The following is a 23,436-nucleotide window of genomic DNA, read 5'->3' as shown; positions in this document are numbered from 1 at the left end:
GGTCCTCATAGAGGATTACTTTCATTTTAGTTTTGAAACTTCAATGCCCATTTACTAACCATAATCTGCTGGCAGTGAAAACAATTATAATTCATTTCTGTCATAATTATAAAACGGTTGAAGTAAAATTGTAGAAGTAGAAATGTTCAGCAAGTATTGTCTCAAGATAAATCATTCAGAAACTGATGACCAGACACTGTATTATTCATTGATGTTGCTCATTTCATGTTCCTGTTTTTTAATCATAATAATATTTTACAGTATGGTACAATTGATGTGTGATATTTTTTTTATGAAAAATACTCTAATAAGATGCTGCTGGATTAGATGAACTCATTTAATAATGAACTAAACTTAATTTTACTTAATACTGTACTATTATGAAAAATTTGAAATGACTACAGAAGTTTATTCATTACTTACACAGTTTAAGCTTTATAATACCTGTACTGTATTGGAAAGATTTAGGAAATTCATATGTTCAATGAAGTTATGAATATATGTGTTTAAGCCAATTGTATAAATAAATAGTATCAATTACACCACATGAAATTATTTTCAATTTCCACTGCTCTTGTACTTTATTCATGAATATGTACAAGGACATTTCCAAAATGCCTATTTCTTTATTTTGAATGTATTCAGTCCTTTTAATTGTTCCTGGATTGTTTATTCAAACATCGTTCTCCTTGAATGACTAAAGGCAAATATACTGTTATGTTTATACATGTGGGGTAAGTCCCCAAACACAAATTAATGATTTAAATATATGCTTGTATGCATTGGCATAAAATTGATTGATGGCCAACAGTATGTCTGATGTAGAAAGTGGAGTGGCTTTTACAGTTTTTGAATGTATGGTTGTAAAGTGAATGATTTTGTAGTATGAAGACATTAAAATTTACTGAAAAGAGTGTATTATTCATAAGAAAGGTTTTTAATTTCATGTGCGTCTGGTAGGACTATTGGTACAATTATATTTACTCCATAACTCATGTATTCTTGGGCATTGCTTAACATTTCAATGAAATAATGATACCTGATTTTTTGTTTTCTGTTGTTGAGATGTATATAGACAAATAGTAGATGACATTTGATGGAGGCATAATACTGTAGTGTATTCCTTAGGTGGTTGTGATAGGATAGGAATAGAAGTACTTGAAGCTTCTTTTATGTCAAGTAGATGTTTATTTCTTACCATATTCATATAACCAGTAACCAGCTAGCCTTGAATAAGATGTGCATTCCTTTGACGAGTGAATTTTGTTACAGCATAGCTCTAAACATCTGAAGGTTTCTTTCTTGTGAAAAGTACTGTACATTATGTAGGTATATTGCTTGTCTAACCTCCTTAAGACCGCTGTAGTTAATTTGACTTGATAAAGTAAGCTCTGAGCATTTTCCAATAAGTGCTTTGTTTCATTGCAGAATACAGCTGTCACAAGCACTCCCTCAGAAACATCTGGTGCTGTCTCCTCCAGCATCTTAGACCTCACGGCTTTGGCTAAGGTACTTCTTTCTCTTTCTCTAAGATAAAGAAGCAAAAACTAACAGGCTTAAGAGATCTTGTAGATAGTACGTTGCCCACTTCAGCTTTTTTCTTTTTACTAGCTTTTTTGCTTGCAACTTTTGAAATGAAAATAACATTTATGTGACATGTAGATGTTTTTATTTCAATGTAAACATCTTTTTTGTAAAAAGTTTTTGGGGATATACTACTCTTCAAGATCTGGCCTGTTTAATTTAATTTTTGCTTAAAGGGGTGATTGGTTATATAAAAATTACTGCTTATCTTAGTTTTGAGTTATTGATCTTCTGTAGACTGTGAGGCTTTCACTTTGTTGTTAATTTTGCTGGTTCATATGATATGCAGAATTTTTGTTGCCCCAAATGATTGTTGTGTAATACTGTGTGATTGTGTGTAAGATATAAATTAATAATTACACTTAGAACATGTAATCAGAGAGTGAAAGGGGCTGTGTAAGAGCTGATGTTTGTTAGTGACTGGACCACTAATAAGGAAGTACAGTAGCTAATCCATGGGTGCCGATTTGATGAGTGACTGCTTTAGTTTTGTAACTTTTATCATTGAAAAATCTTTGTCATAGTGGTTTTAACTTGACAGATTCATTGGTAAGAAATTCTTATATAATTTACTATATACAAACCATCATTTTACCTCAATGTGCTTATTTCATTACATAAAGAGATTGTACCCTTCATTTTAATGACGTTGAGACCATTGATCCTACTATTAGGTTAGAGGGCATTTCAGGCTGCAAAAGAGCTGAGAGTTCTCTGTTATACTAGGTGTTGGAACACTGTAGTCAGTGTATCCACAATTGTATGGTGACTTCATGTAAAATTCTATAAACCAAGACAGTAGATTCAATTTATAAGAATACAGAGATTCTACCAGAATACAGTAATTATCATAGAGTAGAATGTCAGGTGCTTATCCTCTTGGAATAATTAGGACTGTAGAATTCAAGTACCTTACATGGCCAAGGGAGATGAAAATCTCACGTCCAGGTCTGCTCCAGTGCTGCGTCTGATCTTGACGGACTGATTACTCTTAAGTCATTAAGAATAGTTGTGTATATTTGGGGCCCCTAGATTAGTACTCTGCCATTGGTTTGGGGCTTCAGGGATCAATTACTTGGACTGACTCTGCTTGATCTTAAGTAGTTGCTCAAAACAAATCAGCTAGGCCTTTCTTCAAGTCCAAACCCCTCCATTTTTCCATCCTTTCCTATCAGGTCTCATCTTTGACTAATGATGCCTGAAAAGCTTTGACTACATTTTCGATTGCCCGCGAAACATGGAGGCAGGTAAGGTTAGACAGCATACCTTCTCACCCATAGAATTTGAATAGCCGAAGTGGTTGAGTAAGGGGAAAATCTATTGCTGAGCTGTGCTTTTAGTGCTGGGTCTGATCTCAGTGGACTGACCACCCTCAAGGCACTACATGCTTTACAAAGATCTAGGTAGAAGCTGTTAGATGGGCCTGTAAGAAAGGGGTTCATTAATTCTTTAGGTGTAACTGCTTGGTACTCTTGGGAAAATACTTAATGAATTATAAAAACTGATATTTAAAGATTATACTAAATAAATTAAACACTGATGACCAAAACACAGAAATGGATGCTTCATCAACCCCTCTCCAAATTCAAATCCAAACAAGGACACTTCATATAAGTCTGTACCCTTCTGAATATGGAGACCAAATGAAAAATAGAAAATTCAAATCACACCCATCCATGATTTATTTTGATTCCCTTTGGGAATGAAAATTGGTCAAGATTTGTGATATTAGAAACAGATAAGATGAGGTTAAAGCTAAAACTTGAAAATTATCAGTCAACTCAATATCCATCTCAAGAAATGTCATTTAAACAAATTGAGGTTAACGAATGGTTGGTTGAAACGAACTCTAAAAATTATTCTGAAAACTATCTGGTAATCAAAAAGTTACAAAACATGACACAGTGAATAGTGTCAGGGGTACTGTTATATTACCCAACAAGGAAGGGAACTTGTTGATAAACAGATCATCTTACGCTCTCTTCATAGAAACTCTAACCCCAACATAGAAAACTGAGAATTCTATGACTTCACGAGCAAGAAACCAAAGTATCAATAAAGAGGGAAAGTTTAAGTTCAGAGAGCAAAGTCTTACTTTGGAAATTAAGATTATGACCCAAAACAGAGAGCTTAAATCATCAATACCTAAACCTTTTGTGTAAAAACTATCATAAATAAGGGCACACAACAATGTAACAGCAATGATTAAAGAACTAGAATTAGTTATTTCCTCATGTAACAGGAGAAGGCAGCATCAATTTGGAATTTATCACACATCAAGCCACCATAGCCAGAAGTTATGTACAGGCAGTCCCCTCGGTTATCGACGGGGGTTCTGTTCCGACGGTGTGACGATAGGCGAAAATGGCCAGTAACTGAAAATCGGTGATTTTTGGCACTCATCGGCGCCATTAAGTGCCGAAAATTGCTGATTTTCAGTTATAGGCCCCTCTGGTAGGTATGTATCAGCTCCAATAATTGGAAATCGGCACATATCGGTGCTGAAAATTGCTGATTTTCTTTGCTAGACAAGCAACAAAAAGCCGGATCGCTGATAACCAAGCCCTCTGATAACCGGGAACTGCCTGTATTCCAGTTTTTCTACCAACTTTGAACTACAAAACTTTTCCAAAAGAACGGTAGCATGCCATCATTGCACCAATAACCAAACCTGGCAGAGATCTGAGCAGTCAATCAAACTATAGATCAGTACCTGTAACATGCTGTCAGTATAAGTTGTTGGATGAAATGGTGAAATCAAGGTTTACACAGTACATAAAAATTATAATATAATCACACCAACCCAGCATGGGTCACAGAAAAATAGATCTCCACTTGACCCATTATGTCACTTAGACAGTCACATTTCAAGTGTTTGAATGGAAAAAATATCTATTGCACATTTGTTTGAAAATTGTATCCCACAGGGAACTGGTTTGAGTTGCACATTATTCCTCCTTGCAGTAAACAATATTGCAAAATTATTACCAATTGGAATTATAAACATTTTGTATATGGATGATTTTGCTATATTCTATAGTGCTGCGTACTTACACCATGCCAAGTGTATTCTTAATTCCATCACAAGAGTAGATACCATGACCTGTGGAGTAGGCTTTCAGCTTTTGTAGTAAAAACTAAAGCCGTATTTTTTAGATATATTACATGGAAAAACACTTATAACATTGACCTCAAAATAAGAAACAACCTGACACCTATCTGCCAGCCTGTAAAGTTTTAAGCTTAAACTCTGATACACTTAACCTGGAAACTGCAGATTACATACAAAGAAGCAAAAAATGAAAGCATTAAACCTGGCAAGAAAGCTGTCACATACTGTACTACTTTGTCTCACAGATCAACCAGTGTTACTGTACAAAGCAGCTGTCCTGTCTGTGAGACTATGGAATCCAAATTTATGGCTTGGCATCAGAATCTAGAGCAAAAAACTTCAAACCAGTTCACAACAAACGACTCAGAATCTGCAAGTTAAAAGTGATGAATCTCCTATGTCTCTCTACATTGTGATTTGGTAACATCCCATTTATTTACTGGATTTCTTCATCTTTTACCCAACCACTCTACATATCTTCTTGTTACTGTTTTAAGCAATGAATGGCCAAAAGTTCTCCAATGTTTGGCTTGAAAGCCAAAATTTTAAAAGTCAATTCATATTGGTCAACAGTCAAGATTATTAAAAATATGCTACCACAGAAATTGTCATTTTCAGTGACTGTAAGTACTTTAGCTGTTCAAATTGTTCTCAAAATCATTACGTAAACAAATTGAGTTATTTCACAAATTTTGTGAAGCTGGTATAAATGCTGAAATATGGTGGGTCCCAGCATTAAGGAAATGAGGATATTGGTATAGCAGCCAAAACTGCAATCACCATGATTAGATCAAATATACTTCTTCAAGTCAGTTTTTGTACTATCTCTAAAACATGATGTCGACTAGATCGGATATACTTGTTCAAGTCAGTTTTTGTTACTATCTCTAAAACATGGCATCTTTAACAAATGGCAGGAATTGTGGCAAATTGAATCTGACAGTAACAAATTAAAACAAACTGTTTGCTTGTGGTGGTGTCCACTCCAAAAATAATGCCTCATTGAAGCACAGTAATATTATTCAATCTTCAAATTGGTCACACTCATCTGACCCCATGAATATTTGGTGAATAACCCACATGATCCAATCCCAGAATGCAGGAGATGCAAATTAGCACTTACAATCAAATATATATTTAGTGACTGTCCATTTTTCAACCAAAAATGTGTATTATTAAATACAATAATCTCTCTTTTACCTGAATTAATACATCCAAGGCCATGCTGGATAATGGAAATTTCCTATTTGATAAACACTACAGGTATAAAACTGCAATGTTGTACCCTAACCCCCTACTTATTCAATACTGAATAATTGTATACACTAAATATGCCTTTAAAGAATAGCAAACACAAACTGAAAAATGGATGTTAATCCATAACTCAATACCCTTTTTCCCATACAGTAGTTGTAACAAGTTATGCATACATGGTATGCTTGTACAGTTGCATTACAAAATATTGCATCAGTTGCATTAATATTTCGGACATAAGGTTCATAGCTAGGATATTCAACTAGAGGTATCTGGCGACTATTCACCCGGTGGCGCAGGTGCACAGACTGCCATTCACTGCACATTTGATGTGCCGTGGTGACAGTTTCTCAGTAATTAGCAAATTAATATTAATAATTTTTATCTGAGTTATATATTATTCTCATATAAAGGAGATTTACATGATTATTGTTCTTTCATTGGTTATGGTTTTTTTTTTTTTTTTTAAGAAAGGAATTTTTGTGTGCCTCAGCCTACACAATTTTGGCGGGATCTGGAGAGCATTTTCATTTTATCACAGAAAATTTGCATGTTTTGCAAATGTAGAGTGATAAACAAAATATTCATTACTTACCTTTTGTATATTTATCATATGAAAAATATAGAAAGATGAATAATAACTTATAAATGTGTGGCTAGGCCTACTAATATTCACCTACTCCATGAAAAGGGAGTATCAGATAATTTACATATATTTTTGTTAAGAGGCTTTTATATGATATTATAGCATCATAACTAATGATATTTGCTTTTACAACAGTTATACAAGTATATAATTGATCATATGAGGTGAATGACTTGTCCATTTGGTCTGAATTATTCGTTCCTTAAACAAGAAATATTTATACTTTGCGTAGTAAGGTAAAACAGAAAAATGCAAATTAAATGATATAATTATATATATAATTAACATCAACAATGGTTTAGTAGATAATTGACAGTGGGTAGAAAGTCGAACTGTAACGTAACATTAAAAACTTTTGATACAGTAAAAATATAAACAATAGAACTTTAACAAATCCCTTAGAATATATATAAAGAGTATCATTAAATGATATGTGAATGTATTCTTTACAACATATTCAAAGAACAACAGTGATTATAAATATTCCATTTATTAAAAAAAAAGTATTTACTTTAATATTGCTTGTCAAGCCATCGTCTGTGTTACATCCTAATATTTTGTATAACCCCCTGAAGCATTGGTTGTCAAGCCATCGTCAGTGTTACATCCTAATATTTTGTATAACCCCCTGAAGCATCGATAACTCTGGTAGGCATTGACTTCACTAGGCTCTTGCAAATGTTGTTACCATCCCTTCTAGGCCTAAGTGACTCTCAGATCTCCATGGCATGTGATATTAAGGCATCTTTTGTCTTAATTTGGCAGTCATCCCAACTCCTGACCATGAGTGACCAAAGGTTTTCAGTTGGATTAAGGTCTGGGGATTTCGCAGGCCAATTAATCCTTATGACTTCTGGCTGCTCTCGAAACCAGTTCTTGACGGTGCTACTGTTGTGGACTGAGGAATTATCCATTGCAATGAAAATGGGTTCGGGAATTAAAAAAACAGCGAACTGATGGAATCATGACATTCTGTAAAATATCAGCGTATTGTTCGGAATTCAGGCGTGTATCTATGCTGGTTAAGGCACCTGGCCCACTGCCACACATCCATCCCCAGAGTCCCGCTGAAATATGTCCACTCTTCTTTGACTTCATGACACAGTTCTCATCATAGCTGCATTGGAAAAGGATATGCATACATAAATACACACACATATATGTGTATGTAATATATAGATATATATATATAACTGGTAGCTGAAATTTAGTTCTGAGAAATTATTCTTGAACTCTAGGCCTAGGCCTATTACTTAATAATTATATGTAAGTAATATAAGGATGACTTTAATTTTTTCTTTCCACCTAAACAGTCAAAATTTATTACCTTGTGTTGTTCAAGCATCAGCAGTGTGCTCTTCCATGAGTATCTGTTGAAAATGTTTTTTCTTCATAAAAAATGACTTTGCTCCAGAACTCGGCATCAGCAGCATAGTATTCTAGAGCAAAACCCAACCTCTCATCTTTATGCTCTTGAGGTAATCCAGGCTTGATAGCAGGTGCTCTATGGTGTATGCCAGAAGCATGCAGTCTTTTCCTTATTACCTGCACTCCAGCATCACACCCAATTTGGTGTTTAATAGCTACAGCTGTAATTATTGGTTGTTGTCGAGCTGCTTCAACTATTTTGTTATCCTCGTCAGCTGTGGTGCAGGGTGGTCGTCCTAACCTCGGTTTGTCTTTAAGCATCTGTGTTTCTCTATGACGCTGAATCCACCTAGTAACAGTGCTTTTGTTTACACCGAATATACTGGCTGTATCTCTGGCACTCACGTTGTTGTTGTGCATTCTGACGAAAGCTCTTCGTTTTTCTTCGGAAGTTTCCATTTTGTGAAATAGATGCTTAGTCACACTCCTTACTGCGACACACCAATTTCTTTATCCCGCGATTTTGCATTAAACCATTCAGTTGCAAACCTATGTTCCCAGTTTCCTTATTTTATATATTTAAATTCTCCTTCATTTTTGTAAAAAGATTATATGTCAGTTGTACGTTTGGAATGATATAAAAAATGAAATTGGCAATCTGTAAGATTTATAACTTAAAGCGCATCCAAAATAGACATTGCAGGCGTGCCACCCAAACTGCCTACTTCAGTGCAGTCCAAATCATATTAGTCAGTTGAACTATATTTTAGTCATAGAATGGAAGTTATAGCTTATATAACATTTCTATTAACTACTATATCTTATTTGCTCATGTGAGATTTCTAACCAGATAATAATCTGGTAATACTGTATCATATATGCCAAACACTGCCCAATTTTTTTTATTTGCAGAAAATAATTTTTTGTTAACAGATAAATCTTTAAAAGGATGATAAGCTGATCACAGTTGGTAGTTCTGTTCCTATCTAAACATAATGGAATATTTCATAATAATTCAGACAAAATGCTGGAAAACCAGCATCAGAAGAGGAATTTTCTTGCAGTTTTATTTTTTACTCGCTTTAATTGATTCCTCTTTTCAAGTTTTAAAAAAAGTATCTCAAACTAATTAACCCTTAAATGCTGACTGGATGTATCGTAAGTCGACTAAAATTGTCTGTCGGGTGACGAGCAGACGTACCTTACGTCGACTACAAAAAATTTCAACCTTCAGTCAACTTTGACTCGACTGAAATGGTCGAAAAACGCAATTGTAAGCTAAAACTCTTACATTCTAGTAATATTCAATCATTTACCTTCATTTTGCAATTAATTGGAAGCCTCTAGCACAATATTTCAATTTATGGTGAATTTTTGAAAAAACTTTTTCCTTACATCCGCTCGGTAACTCTGCCGAAAATTTCAGAAATTCTTTCGTCACTTTGTCGTAATTTTTGCACCATTTTATATTAGCCGTTACATAAAGTTTTATATATGAAAATGTGCACAATTTCATGTAAAATACAACGAAAAACAACCCATGGTTGTTTTAGGTTTTATCAGTTTGGAAATATTTTCATATAAATCATGATAAGTGCCAAAGTTTCAACCTTCGGTCAACTTTGACTCGACTGAAATGGTCAAAAAACAGAATTGTGAGCTAAAACTCTTACATTCTAGTAATATTCAATCATTTACCTTCATTTTGCAACAAATTGGAAGTCTCTAGCACAATATTTCGATTTATGGTGAATTTTTGAAAAAAACATTTTCCTTACATCCACACGCGGTAACTCGGCCGAACATCTCTGAAATTCTTTCATCGCATTGTCGTAATGTTTGCACCATTTTATATTAGTCGTTACATAAAGTTTTATGTATGAAAATGTGTGCAATTTCATGTAGAATACAACAAAAAATAACTCATGGTTATAGCTTTTATCAGTTTTGAAATATTTTCATATAAATCACAATAAATAGAAAAAATTCGACCTTTGGTCAACTTTAACTCGACCGAAATGGTCGAAAACTGCAATTGTAAGCTAAAACACGTACAGTGTAGTAATATTCAATCAATTACCTTCATTTTGCAACAAACGGGAAGTCTCTAGCACAGTATTTCATTTTATGGTGAATTTTTGAAAAAACTTTTTTTATGTCCGCGCGTTACGAATTCATGCATCATTTTGTGATAATATTTTCTCTGTGTTGCTTGATCGTTTTACAATTTGTTATATACCAAAATCATCGCAATTTAGTGTAAAATACAAAGAAAAAACTTATTAGCTTTAACCATTTTGCTCACAGCGCGATTTATATACAATTATATATGAAATTTTTTTTCGTGCTGTCATATATTTCAATATTTATATATGATAATGATATTTTTTTTCGTTTCTGATGGTTGCATACTAAACTTCAGGCAGTGTCAAAAAAGGAGCCAAAAATGAACTCTCAATCTTAAAAACTAAGCTTGCTGTGATTTTTTGAAAAAAACTTTTTTTCCGCTTCGGCGCTAACTCCTGAACGCCGCCGGCATACGGCAGACACTTTCATAAATAGAGGCTCGGCGTTTAAGGGTTGATATATGGACTATAAAAAAAGAAATATGATCTGAATGATATATTTCATAAAGTGATGCAATATATAATAGTGCAATTGTACACAACACACAATACTGTGGGCACTGTACATATGGTACAGTACACAAACTGTACAGTACATTATTTTTGTTAAACAAGGTTTGTACTTTTTTCCTATTTTGTATTGTAAAAGTAGAAAATGTCTTCACAAAGTAAAAACTAAATGATGAAAGCTGAAAAAAAATAGCAAACTTTTTCCTAACTCTCTTAGCCCATACATAATGTTGGTAGGTTTACTGTTCGTACAGTACATCACTGTATAACATGGGTGATTTTTTTCCCTATTTTGTCTACATACAATACATAATACACCTAAAAGATAAAAACAAAACTGTTTCTCTCTTGCTGAACTGTGTGTGGTCCTCATTTTCAAACACTACCGGCACATCCTCTAGGAACTTCCTCTTGTATAGCCGTGTCTTTGCAGCAATAACGCTGTGGTCCATTGATTGAATGAGTGCAGTTGTACAGTATTAGGAAGGGAAACAACTCTAATAAAGCCTTTGTCACCAACTGACTGGGTTGTGATAGGATGCACAGGCAAATTGTTCACAAGAAGCAAAGCTTTCAATCTATGTCTACAATTCCAATGTCCTGTGTCTGATGATGAATAACCTCCTTACAAAAGTGGTTATGAAACCAGTCAGAAATGATGTTGGAGGTGAACCAAGCCTTTGCTGAGTGATACCAATTCAGTGGGAGATTATCCATCAAGCCATGCAGGGCATGTGGTTGCTTTGCATGTCCAACTACTACTGGCTTTCAACAATACCCACCAAAAACATTTGCTCTTAACAAAGCAGGCATGAGTTGCTTCAAAAGTTTTTTACCAGGTAAATACTTTTTCTTCTTGTCAGCCAAAGTGATAGTGGGCAAGGAGCGATAGAATAAGCCAATTTTGTTAGCATTGTAAATTTTACTTCAGGCATTCCTTTTTTTATCGAGTCTTTCAGTGTCTATCTGAATTCCTCTCTTCCCTCTTTGGAAGCATCCAAAGCTTCACCCTGAGTTTTCTTGTTAGAAAGCCCATGTCCTGTTTTGAACAGAAACAGCCAACCTTTGGATGCCTTCAAGTCTGCAACCCAATGCAGACCTGAGAACTTCATTACAGCAGCCTTCAACGCAGCACCATGCACGTGCACACTGGCTGCCTTTTGCTGATGAAACCAAGGTTGACTGTTTATCTTCCTGATGATGGGGTACCACCATCACCTTTTGGGCCTGACTCCTCAATGTCTTCTTCTCAAAGTCAGTAGTGTATTTTTTAAGCAGCCTTCATGTCCTTAGCAGCATTCATGCCCTGCAGGTTAAATTGGGTAATGTCATACTCCATGATACATTCCCTTGACCAACCAGCTTTGATCATCTTGATGATTTCCAGCTGTTTTTGAAGGTTCAGCACCTTCCTAGCCCTCATAGGAGATGGTGGGGCCTTACAAAGATAGACAGCACCATACACAGCAATAACAGCACCTGCAATGCTTTAAGTACTGCAACAAAGGAGTGTTTAGGGGAAATAATTATAACGCACAATACAGTAGCACAAAAGCCATTTAAAGCATGAATACTGAGAACTGTCATGGAACTGGAAAAAGAAGAGAAACAGGCTTTGTTGCAAAGTGCATTGATATTCTTTGTGTGTAGCCAATTAGAGAAGAAAATTTTTGTAATCTTATCATGACACATACTCACTTAAGTATTCAAAAACAAAAAAACCACAATGACGTGTAATGACATGTGTTTCCGCCAATAACAACTTCTTTCATACTCTATTGTGCTGATGACATATCTGTCTCAGCCAGTTAAAAGTGATAAACAAAGTGACGTGGGATGACATGTTAAGTGATGTAATGCTTATAAGGCCATGGCGGTTGTGAACGCTCTCAAGAAGTCAAATGCCCGTCTAACCCTCTCCCACCCATTCTGCCCTCCCCTGCAAAACATTTTCCCAGGTCTACCAAATCATTTGACAGAAATTCTGTCAGGCATTTCCAGTTTATCTAATCATTAAAATTTTAAAGAGTTGCAGTACAGTATATTAAATGAGATCTAAAATATCCATTAAGAACAGATCTCTCTGGCCAGCCGCATGAGAGCTAAGAATGTTAACTAGTGGTCTGGTTAAACTATTTAATAATAATAATAATAATAATGTGTATATTTGGGAATATGCCCTAGGGGAACTGTAAGAAAGGGTTTCATCTGTCTTTTTAAGTGTAACCCTTTGGTAGTATTGGAAAATAATAGTGTATAAGATTATAATGGCATGTATGTAGTACTTTCAGAATGGCTACTGAGTGCAACCAGCCAAACAAATGACTACCAACAGCTTTTAACAGTGGATGACTTTAATGCCTGTAGTCTTGCCACACAAGATACTGGTGGACTGCATTTTAGATAAGCAATAAATAGATTTGTGTAAATAACAGTGAAACTGACATTTGGTTTGAAGTAATGGTCTAGATTTTTTTCATTGATTCAAGTAACTGTGTTCCTCCTATATTTTTCAAAGGTTTAAAAGAAATATGCATGGTGATCACTATAGCAGTGATCTATTTCCAACAGCACAGCAGCACAACTATTGCTCTACACACAAATCAGACCAACCCTCTAAAAAAAAAAGTTTCCCAATTGATCTGACACTTTACCAGAACTATAAAAACTAAGCATCTAATAGGAAGATGACTACACTCATGAAATTAAGTTAAGTATACCGTAGTTTAACCAGACCAATGAGCTGATTAACAGCTCTCCTAGGGCTGGCCCGAAGGATCAGATTTATTTCACGTGGCTTGTAGAATCCGAACCACATTATAGCTGGAAATGAATTTCTATCACCAGAAATGAATTCCTCTTATTCTTCATTGGCCGATCGGAGATTTGAACTCGCGGCCAGCAGAGTGCTAGCTGAGAACGGAACCCATCCGCCCATTGAGGAACTACACTCATGAAATAAAGATATAAGAATAAGAAACTGGAATAAAAACAATTACAAGAAAATTTGCAAAATACAGGAAATAAGAGTAAGAATTGCATCTCAAATTTACTGTCTTGGGTATTTCAAGTGATACCTCTCATAGGTAAATTGGAAAATTTACAGTACAGTACTGAAGATTTGTCAGCCCACCAAGCAGTGCTCTTCTAAATAATAAAAATAGAATTCATGATACCTGTAAAATTGCTATATTAGTAGGTAGCATTTTGAAAAGGTAACCTCCAATAGTCTACATGAGGTCTTTCATAGAATTTTAGAATGATGCAATCCATTTGTAATAAACTTTGAAACAGTGAGGGACATATGTTACAGCAACAAATTCACTACAAAACGGGAAGCATGCCTAGCCCATGGAACTCAGTCTCAAACACCCTTAGTCGTCATATAACTATTACAGTTTTTAGTCACCTTGAACTAAGAAACTCATTGCCAAAAGAATGTTGCTATACGATAATTATCCCTGTACTGTACAGTAATTAAGACCTGACAATGGCTAATAGATGCATACATAACAGCTGCATGTACAAAGTACAGTTCTAGAGAAAATGTTCAACATAGATTTTAATGTTTATTTCATTGCAATTGGGGTCTTAATAGATCAGCTATGAATTAAGTCACCCTTTTTGGAAATAATATTTGTAGAAGCTTTAAAAGTAAACAGATAACTACAGCCTTTTTCTTTGATAAAAGCATTCATTACTGTGGGGATGTAATTAATTGTGAAAACCTTGCATAATGAGATTTGTTGACACTTGCCAGAGTTTGTAAAAAATCTTCAGTTCTTGACATTTTCCAAGTGCATATACTGTAGTAGCACACTTATATCCAGGTGATTAATGACATTATATGATGTTACAAAAAATGTCCCTATGGGCAACTTTGTTTATTTTACTCAGTATCTAAGATGCAGCAGGCTAACTAGATCGTTAATAGGGTTTTAGTTCTCTCTTGAGGAAACAAAATATATCTAATGGAAACAAATCTTTGAAATTGATATAGATTATTGTTATTACAGATCAGTTAAAAAAGACTGAGTAAAATTTCTAGACTTTTAGAGGTCTTGCCCAAATGAATTGTTCTTGAGTGAAATTTTATAATCAGAGCAAGGTCAAGTTCAAGAAATTAGATAGCTAAGTGAGAAGACCCAAGACAGTACTGTACATAGCATAAAAATGGTCCATGAGAGCAGCTCCTCATCAATACTAGCTAATGTACATTTTTTTTCTGGCACTGCTGCTGCTGTAGTTACTTCATCTAGAATAGTACATGTTTGGGTCAGCTCCATGAAGTCACTTTTTGTTAACTCATTTGTGGGTGTATTATTAGTTAAATATTGAATTTCCCCAGGATCCTTATCACAGAACCCTTCCCCACAACCTTTGCCACAGTCACAATTTCTCTCATTATTTCTTTGATAGGATCTGTGGTAAATCTGGTGAAATCATTAACACATTCTGGCCAAGGTTTTTTCAAGTCTGTTTATTGTCTCTGGCTTGATAGCTTTCGTGGTTACTTTGAGGGTATTTATGGCATCAGTAGATGCATGAAGTTTCATAATCATTATTATACTGCTGTAGTTGGATTATATTCCATAACCTGAAGAACTTCTTCTAAAGAGTAGGAAGTGTAATGGGCCTTTTCCAGATTACTCCCTGATCTAGGGGTTGGGTTAGAGATGCGTTGGGGTTGCAAGTAGGTGACTTGGAAGTTTTAGGTGTTGAACTCATGAGATTCATGGTAGTCAGGGTCAAGAAGAACTTAAAAGGCAATCCCTTAGTGAGCTTATCTTTTAAGTTTTGACTCCTAGGACAAAGCACTGATGAAACCACTGTAGGAAAAATGTTCTGTTACTCCATACGTCCTGGTCACACATCCAAAAAACTGTTATCTTTTCCCTTCAGGGCTTGGGTTAGCAGCTTTAAAAATCATGGCTACCCTGATCATGTACCTGATGGCAATAGCACAAAACAGCAATGTCAATTTCTTTTTCTTCCTTCAAATCTGGTGCTTGACTTTTTTTCCTTGACTAATATATGTTCTGTGTGGAATTTTTTCTTCAGAACAGAGAGGTGTCATTGGTACTGGATTCATGCTCTGCTAAATAATCTTGCTATTTATAGGTTTCTTAATGGTGTTTGGAGACTTTTTAGCTGTCAGTTGGTCAGCAGAACCTGCTTCTCTTGTAATGTATATATTGTCGTCCAGACCTTTTGCTGAAATTATGAAATGAGCCTTTCCATACTTTGAAGGCTGCAGAGTTAAATTCATCGGCTTCTGCTTGTCTTCCAAATTTTTGTAAGGACATGGTCTTTTCTTAAATCTTATTCAGGTCTGTTGGGATGTGTTTTTATAGTGATCCTCTACCTACAAAACTAGCTGCTGCTTCTTCTTCATGAGGGAGAGAAGGATTTTTGCACATGCTGGTGTATCTGCAGAAACAACTGCCTGATTGATGTTGTTTCTTATGTATGTATCACACTTCGAGAGCTACTGAAAATTACACATTTGTCGTGTGGCATGTTTTTAATCGTAACTGCTGACCACATGGCAAACAATTCTGCAGTGAAAATACGTAGAAGTATTTAGCAAGAAAAACAATTGGCTTATATCATTAGGTGAAATTACAGCAAATCTTAAACCAGTTGGAAATTCAGTCATCAGTGTAGATTACAGACAACTAACTTTGGGTACAAATTCCCCTCAGAAATGTTATCAGATTATTCAACAGTTAGTTTATTCATTTAGTTAATTTATAAGACATTTACGATAATGTATACAATACATAATGGAAACATGTAATGGAGGAGTTCTTTCAGGTGGAAACTTAATTTGTAGAGTAATCAGATTGTGAAGATGATAATTTAGAAACTTTAATATAAAGGTAAGAAAGTAACTTGATAAATTTGTACTGACTGAATTTGAAGTTTTGGCAGTCAGGGTATGCCTTAGTAACAGTAATACCTTTTTGTAAGTATTGTTAGTAAATAAAAAAAATTTTTGTTTTCTCATCATGTAACAGGATGCTTTAAAACTTGTACGTATTGAACTTTCATAGAAAAACTTAAGGTGTTTATCACCAGCCGATATTTCTAAGAATGAGTTCATAATATGTTTGGTTATAGTTCAAATACTATTTGTTTTCAGCAATTTTTGTGAGAAAATATGTGGTACAGTATTCAGCAATGGTTATTTTTGTTTTGTAAAGCTGCCAGAATTTAATTATTTAATGTTATTTAACTTGGTGATGCATATGACTTTTATAGTACCATCACTTATTCTAAGTTACCATGTGTTTGTTTGTATTGATAGATTATAATTTATTCATTTGTTTATGATTTAATACCTAAAAATGAGAACTTCCAGGGATATACTGTATATTGACTAATAATCTCTCTCTCTCTCTCTTACAACAGCGAAAGCAGACCGTAGTAGACCCACTTTCAGATGATGAAACACTTCAGAGACTTGCAGGGGAAACTGAACGTTTGAGTAAACTTGTAGAGGGTCTGGAAAGAAAATCTTTGAATGGACCAACGAATCTTGACCTTAAATGGAAGGAACTATCAGATGTATTGGTTAGTTTATTTGAATTGATATTCAAGTGTTTTTCATATTTTCAATATATATATATAAGGGATTTTGACAGAGGAAAAATCTATTTCTGAGGAAGGTCCCGTGTCACCCGGTGAAATTCCATTACAGCACGAATTTCTAGGTATAACCTTGCTAGATATACCAGAGAAAAAGAGCTTTCAGGAAAGCTGGGGTTACTAATTCTCAGTCGCAGCTACTCTTCTAGGAAGGCGTCGGGGGAGCAAGAAGGGGTGAGTGAATTACCACTACCACGAAACCCACCGAAAGATCTCTCCTTATCAAAACTCCCTCAGAACAGAGGCGCCGTGAGCCGTTACAGCCCCCACACCAAACACCCGCCAGGATCTACACCAGCGCCTACTCGCGCCCACTCCACCATTCCATGCTAGCACTAACCCCAGATTTGCATGCTGAGAGGGAGGGAAAGTACTATTTAATTGGGAGAAACACAGACATTCGGACCTTCCTCAGAAACAGATTTTTCCTTCGTCAAAATCCCTTTCTGAGTCCAGTCCCGCGTCAGCCGTGAAATCGTTGATAGAGAATCATGCCAAGGCTGCAACTACTAGAAAAGAAATTGAGGGATAATCTGAAGAAAAAAGGCAAAAGTTTTACCAGACACTTTAATTAAGCAATCTCTTCCGTAGCAAGAACACTAAGACTAAGGCATATTAAATTGCTGCACATTAAAGAACTTAATACTATGAACATGGGTTCCCGCACGACGGAGAAAAAGCCCCAAAAAAACCTTAAAATTACTTAAAGCAAATGAATGATAAAGCCGCGACAAAATAACTGCAACAGAATCCTTAATAATATACATCGAAACTTAGGCTAAACACGTAAGAGACAAATCAATCAACATTAATATAAGTGCATTCATCTGGGGTACATGGAACCAAATAAAAACTGTCCAGTACCCCACAAGAGAAACAATCATGGCATTTCAGATTACGCTTTTTCCATCAACAGGTACAAGAAACAACAATATGAGGAGCCAGGCAGTGAGGTATAATCAACCAGGAGAATAAGCAGAAAAGTAAATGAGGCAGGCGAAGGTGGGGAAAGGGAAAGGACAAGGATAAGGATTAACTAAGGTGAGACGATTACTCCCACAAAGCCATGGTAGAAAATTCCGGCTTCGAGCTGCTTAAATAGTGGCTGCTTAAACACTAGAGGTGATTTCCAACCCAGAAATTTAGATAAATTCGAAAAGTCCATATTAAGGAAAGTAATTGGCGAAGTGGCAACTGCTCGAATATCATGAACCTTTGGGGATTGAATCTGCTGGCCTGTTTAATGAAATATAAAATTTGTTGTCTATAGCATTTAGTGAAAGAGTACCACCTTTCTCCCTGATAAAAGAGGACCCGACTTACTCTGTGGAGTTCTTTGAAAGGTAAGATTTATGTATAAATCCGGACATAAAGACTGGTCTTGAGGAAGGGCACCACCTTCCAAGGAGCAGACCACCTGTCCTGTGGGTCTTCGTCAGCGCCAAAATCTAGGTCAGGGGAAAGGAGGACCTCTCCAGATGGGAGGAAGTTCACATAATTATCACTCTCTAGTGAGAGCGATAGCTCTGAGATTCTAGCACCTGAAGCCAAGCTAATCAAGAACAGTCTTCTCCCAACAGATCCTGATAAGAGCACGAAAGTTATCCATCTCTGATGCCAACTTGCTGACGTCATTGAGAAACCACGAACAGACCAGGTGGGCGTGATATCATCTTCAGACGAGCGCATGCCTGTGATAGATGAAAAGTAGGAATCTGTGAGGTCGATTTTAAAGCCGTGAAGAAAAAACTTCTTAATGCTGACTTGACTGTAGTAATAGTGGCCGGAGCTAGGCCTTTTTCAAACAATGATCTAAAGAAGGAAACTCCTAAATTAGCTGTCATGATTTTGGCTTCAGATGCTTTTAGGAAGGAGGCCAATTTTTTGACTGCTGAATCATATTGTCTAATAGTAGAATCTCTCTTATCTGATTCTAAAAACAGAGTGTTGACAGGGTCAATGTTCGCCCCTTTTGAGCTGCGAATTTTATAAAGTCCATAAAACTAGGGCATTCTGAATTCTTGAGGAAGCTGACACAGTCTTGGTTTGTACTGTCTGAGTCAGAATGGGCTTGGGGACTGCAGACCTGGGTAATCCCAGTTCCTGGAAGACAGGGAATCCACTGTTTTTCGGCCAATAGAGCTACTAGGCTAATTGACCTGAATGTCCTGAGTTTGTGTGAAAACTTTCAGCAGAGTTTATTGGGGGAAAAGATAAATCTTCTCCAATTGTTCCAATCATTATTAGCTTCATGGCTAATCTACTGAGGGTCCAGGTTGGGAGCCACATAACAGGGATGCAGTTGCTCGCTGCGAACAGATCCACTTGGAGGTCTTCGAATCGGGCGGTAAATCCACTTGAAAGATTCCACGCCCAGGGACCTACCCGCTTCAACGGAGCGCCTGACAGGGAATCCGCCACCACGCCCGCACCCGCTAGGTGGGTGGCTGACAGGTGCCAGCCGTGCTTGTTCGCCAGGGGAGAAGATAGCAACGCATATTACTTGGTTTACTCGCCTGATTTGGAGCCACTCTGTTGATGCAATGAACTACCACTGCGCTGTTCAATGTACCAACCTGATATGAATCCGCCGTTGGGGGCGGATTTTCTTCAGAGTTAGAAATACCGCCATAGCTTCCAGGGTGCATTTATATGGAACTGCTGAAACATTGTGGACCACGTTCCTTGTACTTCTTTGTTTTGGTGAACATCCCCGGCGCTTAAGGAAGCGCTCAGGAACTACTAGTGCCGGAGGAAATTGAAGGCTGTATTGACAAGCCTTTGACCGAGGCCCACGGCTCAACCTTGTCTTTAAGATTTGAGGGATAGAGGAGACCTTGTCTCTGGAGCTTGACATTGGCTCGACTCCGCCACACTCTGCTTATGTCTTTAACTTCGCTTAATAGCAGGTTTGTCACTGAGGCAAACTGAAAGAGACCCAAGGACCCTTTCTTGGACCGGCGGGGATGCTGATGATTTTGAGAATCTCCTGGTGAGGATGCTATCTCTTCCTCTTGGGAGGCGAAGGGACAGCGCAGTGAGACAGATCCCATTGGAGACCCAACCACTGAAACCGGGACTCGAGTCAGGCGACTTCTCTCCGTTCAGTTGGAAACCTAGCGAATTTGCGAAACCGATGACTATGGACGGCTTTCGACACCGAACTGTTGGTGCCCAAATTATCCAATCGCCCAACATGCTGCTAGGGATATCCCTGAGACCGAGCTGTTGTATTACCGCGTCCGCCAGCCAGAATATCCTGGGCGCAATGTTCAGACCGAATGGCATGACCCTGAAGGAGTAGGCTTGATTCCCGAGTCTGAAAACCGAGGAACTGAGAGAAGTTCCGCCATAACTGGACGGATATCGCGCCTGAAAGATCGATAGAGGGTGACGCGCTCCACGCCGAAGTAGAGTCCGCACCTGAGTTATCGTAGCTACGCGCAACTTGGTCGACATTTTATGTAGAGATTTAGACGCCACAGATCCAGGATCACTCTTGCCGATCGAGTCTTTTTGGGAACAGTGAATAACCTGCCTTGAAACTTAGGTGCTCTACTTTCTTTATTGCTCGCTTACTGTTAATTCTGTCACATAACTTTAGGATTGGTGTCGGTGGCTGTAAAACCTGGTTAGAGGAGTGAGGGTTTTTGATCCAGTTCATCCTGTAGGCCTTGACACAATGCTGTGTGCCCAAGGGCTGAAGGTCCATTGGTCCCCGAACTAAAACAGGCGCACGCCTACCTGTGTTCTCTCAGTGGGAGGGAGCCGGTTTACTCTACCACGTCCAGGTCTTCCCTGGGGTGGTAACGTGGGCTTTCTCTCTCTATGAGGGCTTGCTCCCTCCTCCCCTTGTAACACCTCCCAGCTAAGGCCGTGAAAGCAACTACACGCCTTCATGTGGGGTTGTATGCCGGTGAGGCCACATGAGGGCAGTGCAGCTGGTTGACCAGCACGCATCGTTGGGGTGGTGAGCCTTTGAAGTGAAGGCCGTGCCACACGCCGGTATTCGGACGGCTTGACTACGCTTCGGTGGTGAGGCCTCTTATGCCTCCTGAAGCGCTTGCCTCCCTCTCGACATTGGGGTCGCCGCATTCTGGGTTCATTGTGGTGGCCGAAATACCCCAGCCGCCGCGGCCCGTACCGCCATAACAGCGACCTCCTCTCTTCCGGAAGAGGTTAGGTCCCCAGACGAGCTTTTCACGAAGCTTGTTAACGAATGAAGGCTAAGGCATACGGAGTTCAACATCGCTACACTTAACCCGGCATCAAACTCCGCTAAAAAGAGCTTCCGCAGCTTGGGGGAGCTGCTCGCAAATTGCGTGGAGGCGCAGAGGGTCCAGCTTCCCGACCGCGAAAGTGGCCGTGGGCGCCTGTCCAGAACTGCTACTCCTGGGAATACCAGGGAAGCAGGGTCTGCCTCCTAGCTGAGGAATCGAATGTCGCCAAAGCACGCCGGTCGTAGCTGTGAGCCACTTTGCTCAAACAAGGAAGGGAAGGTCGACTCCCAGGGTGAACATGGTGAAGTTCCCTGAAAGGAGTCAACTGCAGTTATTCGCCTGCCACTCCGCCAGAGGCGCGCGCAGGAGCCGACGAGCTTGGTCCTCAGGGACGATGACAGCCCCTAGGAACCTTGTTCGACCTATCCAGGCTTCCTCCGTGAGTCTCACGGCCTGCAAGGGGGCAGGAGATCGGGGAAGAACTCCAATTCCTCCAACCGCTCGTGCCAAGACCATCAAGAATAATCCCACATCGTGTTGATGGGCCCGGAGAGCTAACCGCCGCGGTTTCCCCGACATCGAATCCAGCGGAGGTCCGCAGGCAAATGGGATAACATACTGTGGTTCGGCTGGGGTGTGGTGAGGCCATTCCCGCCAGTATGTTGTCATGACTGGCCAGCTTCCAACCACTAAATCTTGAATCCAGGTCCTCCGTGAAACCGCTTATGCTGGTTAAGCAAAGGCCTCTGCATCGAAAGCAGGGTTGGCGAGAGGGCTTGCTTCCAGCCCTTACTGCCGCTTTGCTGGAGTGAACCAGACTTGCTCCTCGAGGCTACAGGTCCTGAGACCTTAGCCTTCGACGGGGGGAAGGGCAATGCCTTCTTGGAAGACGAGGACTTGAAGCCCTTCGCCTTCCATGAAGTCTTCAACTTCAACTTGGGGATAGCAGATGGAGCTCTATCACCCAAGGAGGAAGACTTCTTCACAAAAGCCTGCAAAGGAAGAAACAGATGAAGCAGGAGTCAAATAAAAGGGGCCTGCCCCAACAACTCACCTACCTCACCACTTACCACCTGGTCCTGCTCTACAGCCATTGCCCTAGGTCCAGATTAATGGCGCAAATATCCTCCGAGACCACAAAGAGGATATCCGCTAGTGGCTGGGTCTCATCCCGGATCTGCTGGATGATAGGGGTGGCCATCTTCAGGGCATCATGCCACACTGCAAGGCCGTGGGGGTAAGTCCTCAACCTAAAGGCCGAGGACGAGGGGGCTTCCCGACGGAACGCCTTCCAAACCTAGCCACCTGTGTCCGAGGGATTCTACAGATTTTCTGGAAGTTTCGGCCACTGTAAGAAAAACCAACAATTAGCTAAGGATCTAAACTATCCGAACCTCATAGACAATGTATAATATACAATATGAGGAGCAAAAGCAAGAGTAATGTAAAGACTGTCACTACCAACTCATCCTGACAGTTGTGCAGAGAGCAGCAACCTCACACCATCAGGTGCCAAACAATCAGGTCATCCAGGCGACCGCACAACCAGCTGGGTCCGAAGAAACTACGTGACTGATCGTGTTGTTGGAGTGGAGGCGGTAGACCCTGCCTCACAGCGAACAGTCTGTAAGAAGAATGATACGAACCTCCCACCCTGGGCAAACTAAAGCTGGCGAGGCCGAAATTCAACCACAACCGGAAGGCTCCGGCGGAGAGAAGAACTCCTATCATAAACCGCCAAAAGCTCTAAATTACACAGAGTGGAAGGTAGATTCCAGACCCGAGCAATTCGAATGAAGGAGACCAGGAACTAACCATAAGGGAAGCCGCCAGTAAAATAACGCGAAGACCCCTGGTATAGACCTGACTCACGAATTTATATATATAATAAATAAAGGAGAGTACTGATAACAGACTTATCTAAAAATAAAACAATAACGAGTGATGGTAAGAACTGAAGAGGAC

General features: G+C 38.6%; 1 protein-coding gene across 2 annotated transcripts in view; it reads left to right on the top strand.

Annotated features, from left to right (window-relative positions):
- mop (myopic) overlaps positions 1-23,436 on the top strand; it is a 166,960-nt gene that overhangs the window by 80,394 nt on the left and 63,130 nt on the right. For both annotated transcript variants that reach the window (XM_067104451.1, XM_067104450.1), the window contains exons 13-14: positions 1,429-1,509; positions 17,015-17,176. In XM_067104451.1, coding sequence (XP_066960552.1) covers positions 1,429-1,509; positions 17,015-17,176 — 243 coding nt within the window. The remainder of the gene's footprint in view (positions 1-1,428; positions 1,510-17,014; positions 17,177-23,436) is intronic.

The sequence above is a fragment of the Macrobrachium rosenbergii genome, chromosome 5 (genome assembly GCF_040412425.1).
Source record: "Macrobrachium rosenbergii isolate ZJJX-2024 chromosome 5, ASM4041242v1, whole genome shotgun sequence".
NCBI classification, from domain to species: Eukaryota; Metazoa; Arthropoda; class Malacostraca; order Decapoda; family Palaemonidae; genus Macrobrachium; species Macrobrachium rosenbergii.
The sequence above is the reverse complement of the archived record's forward strand: the minus strand, read 5'-3'. Positions and strand labels throughout refer to the sequence as shown.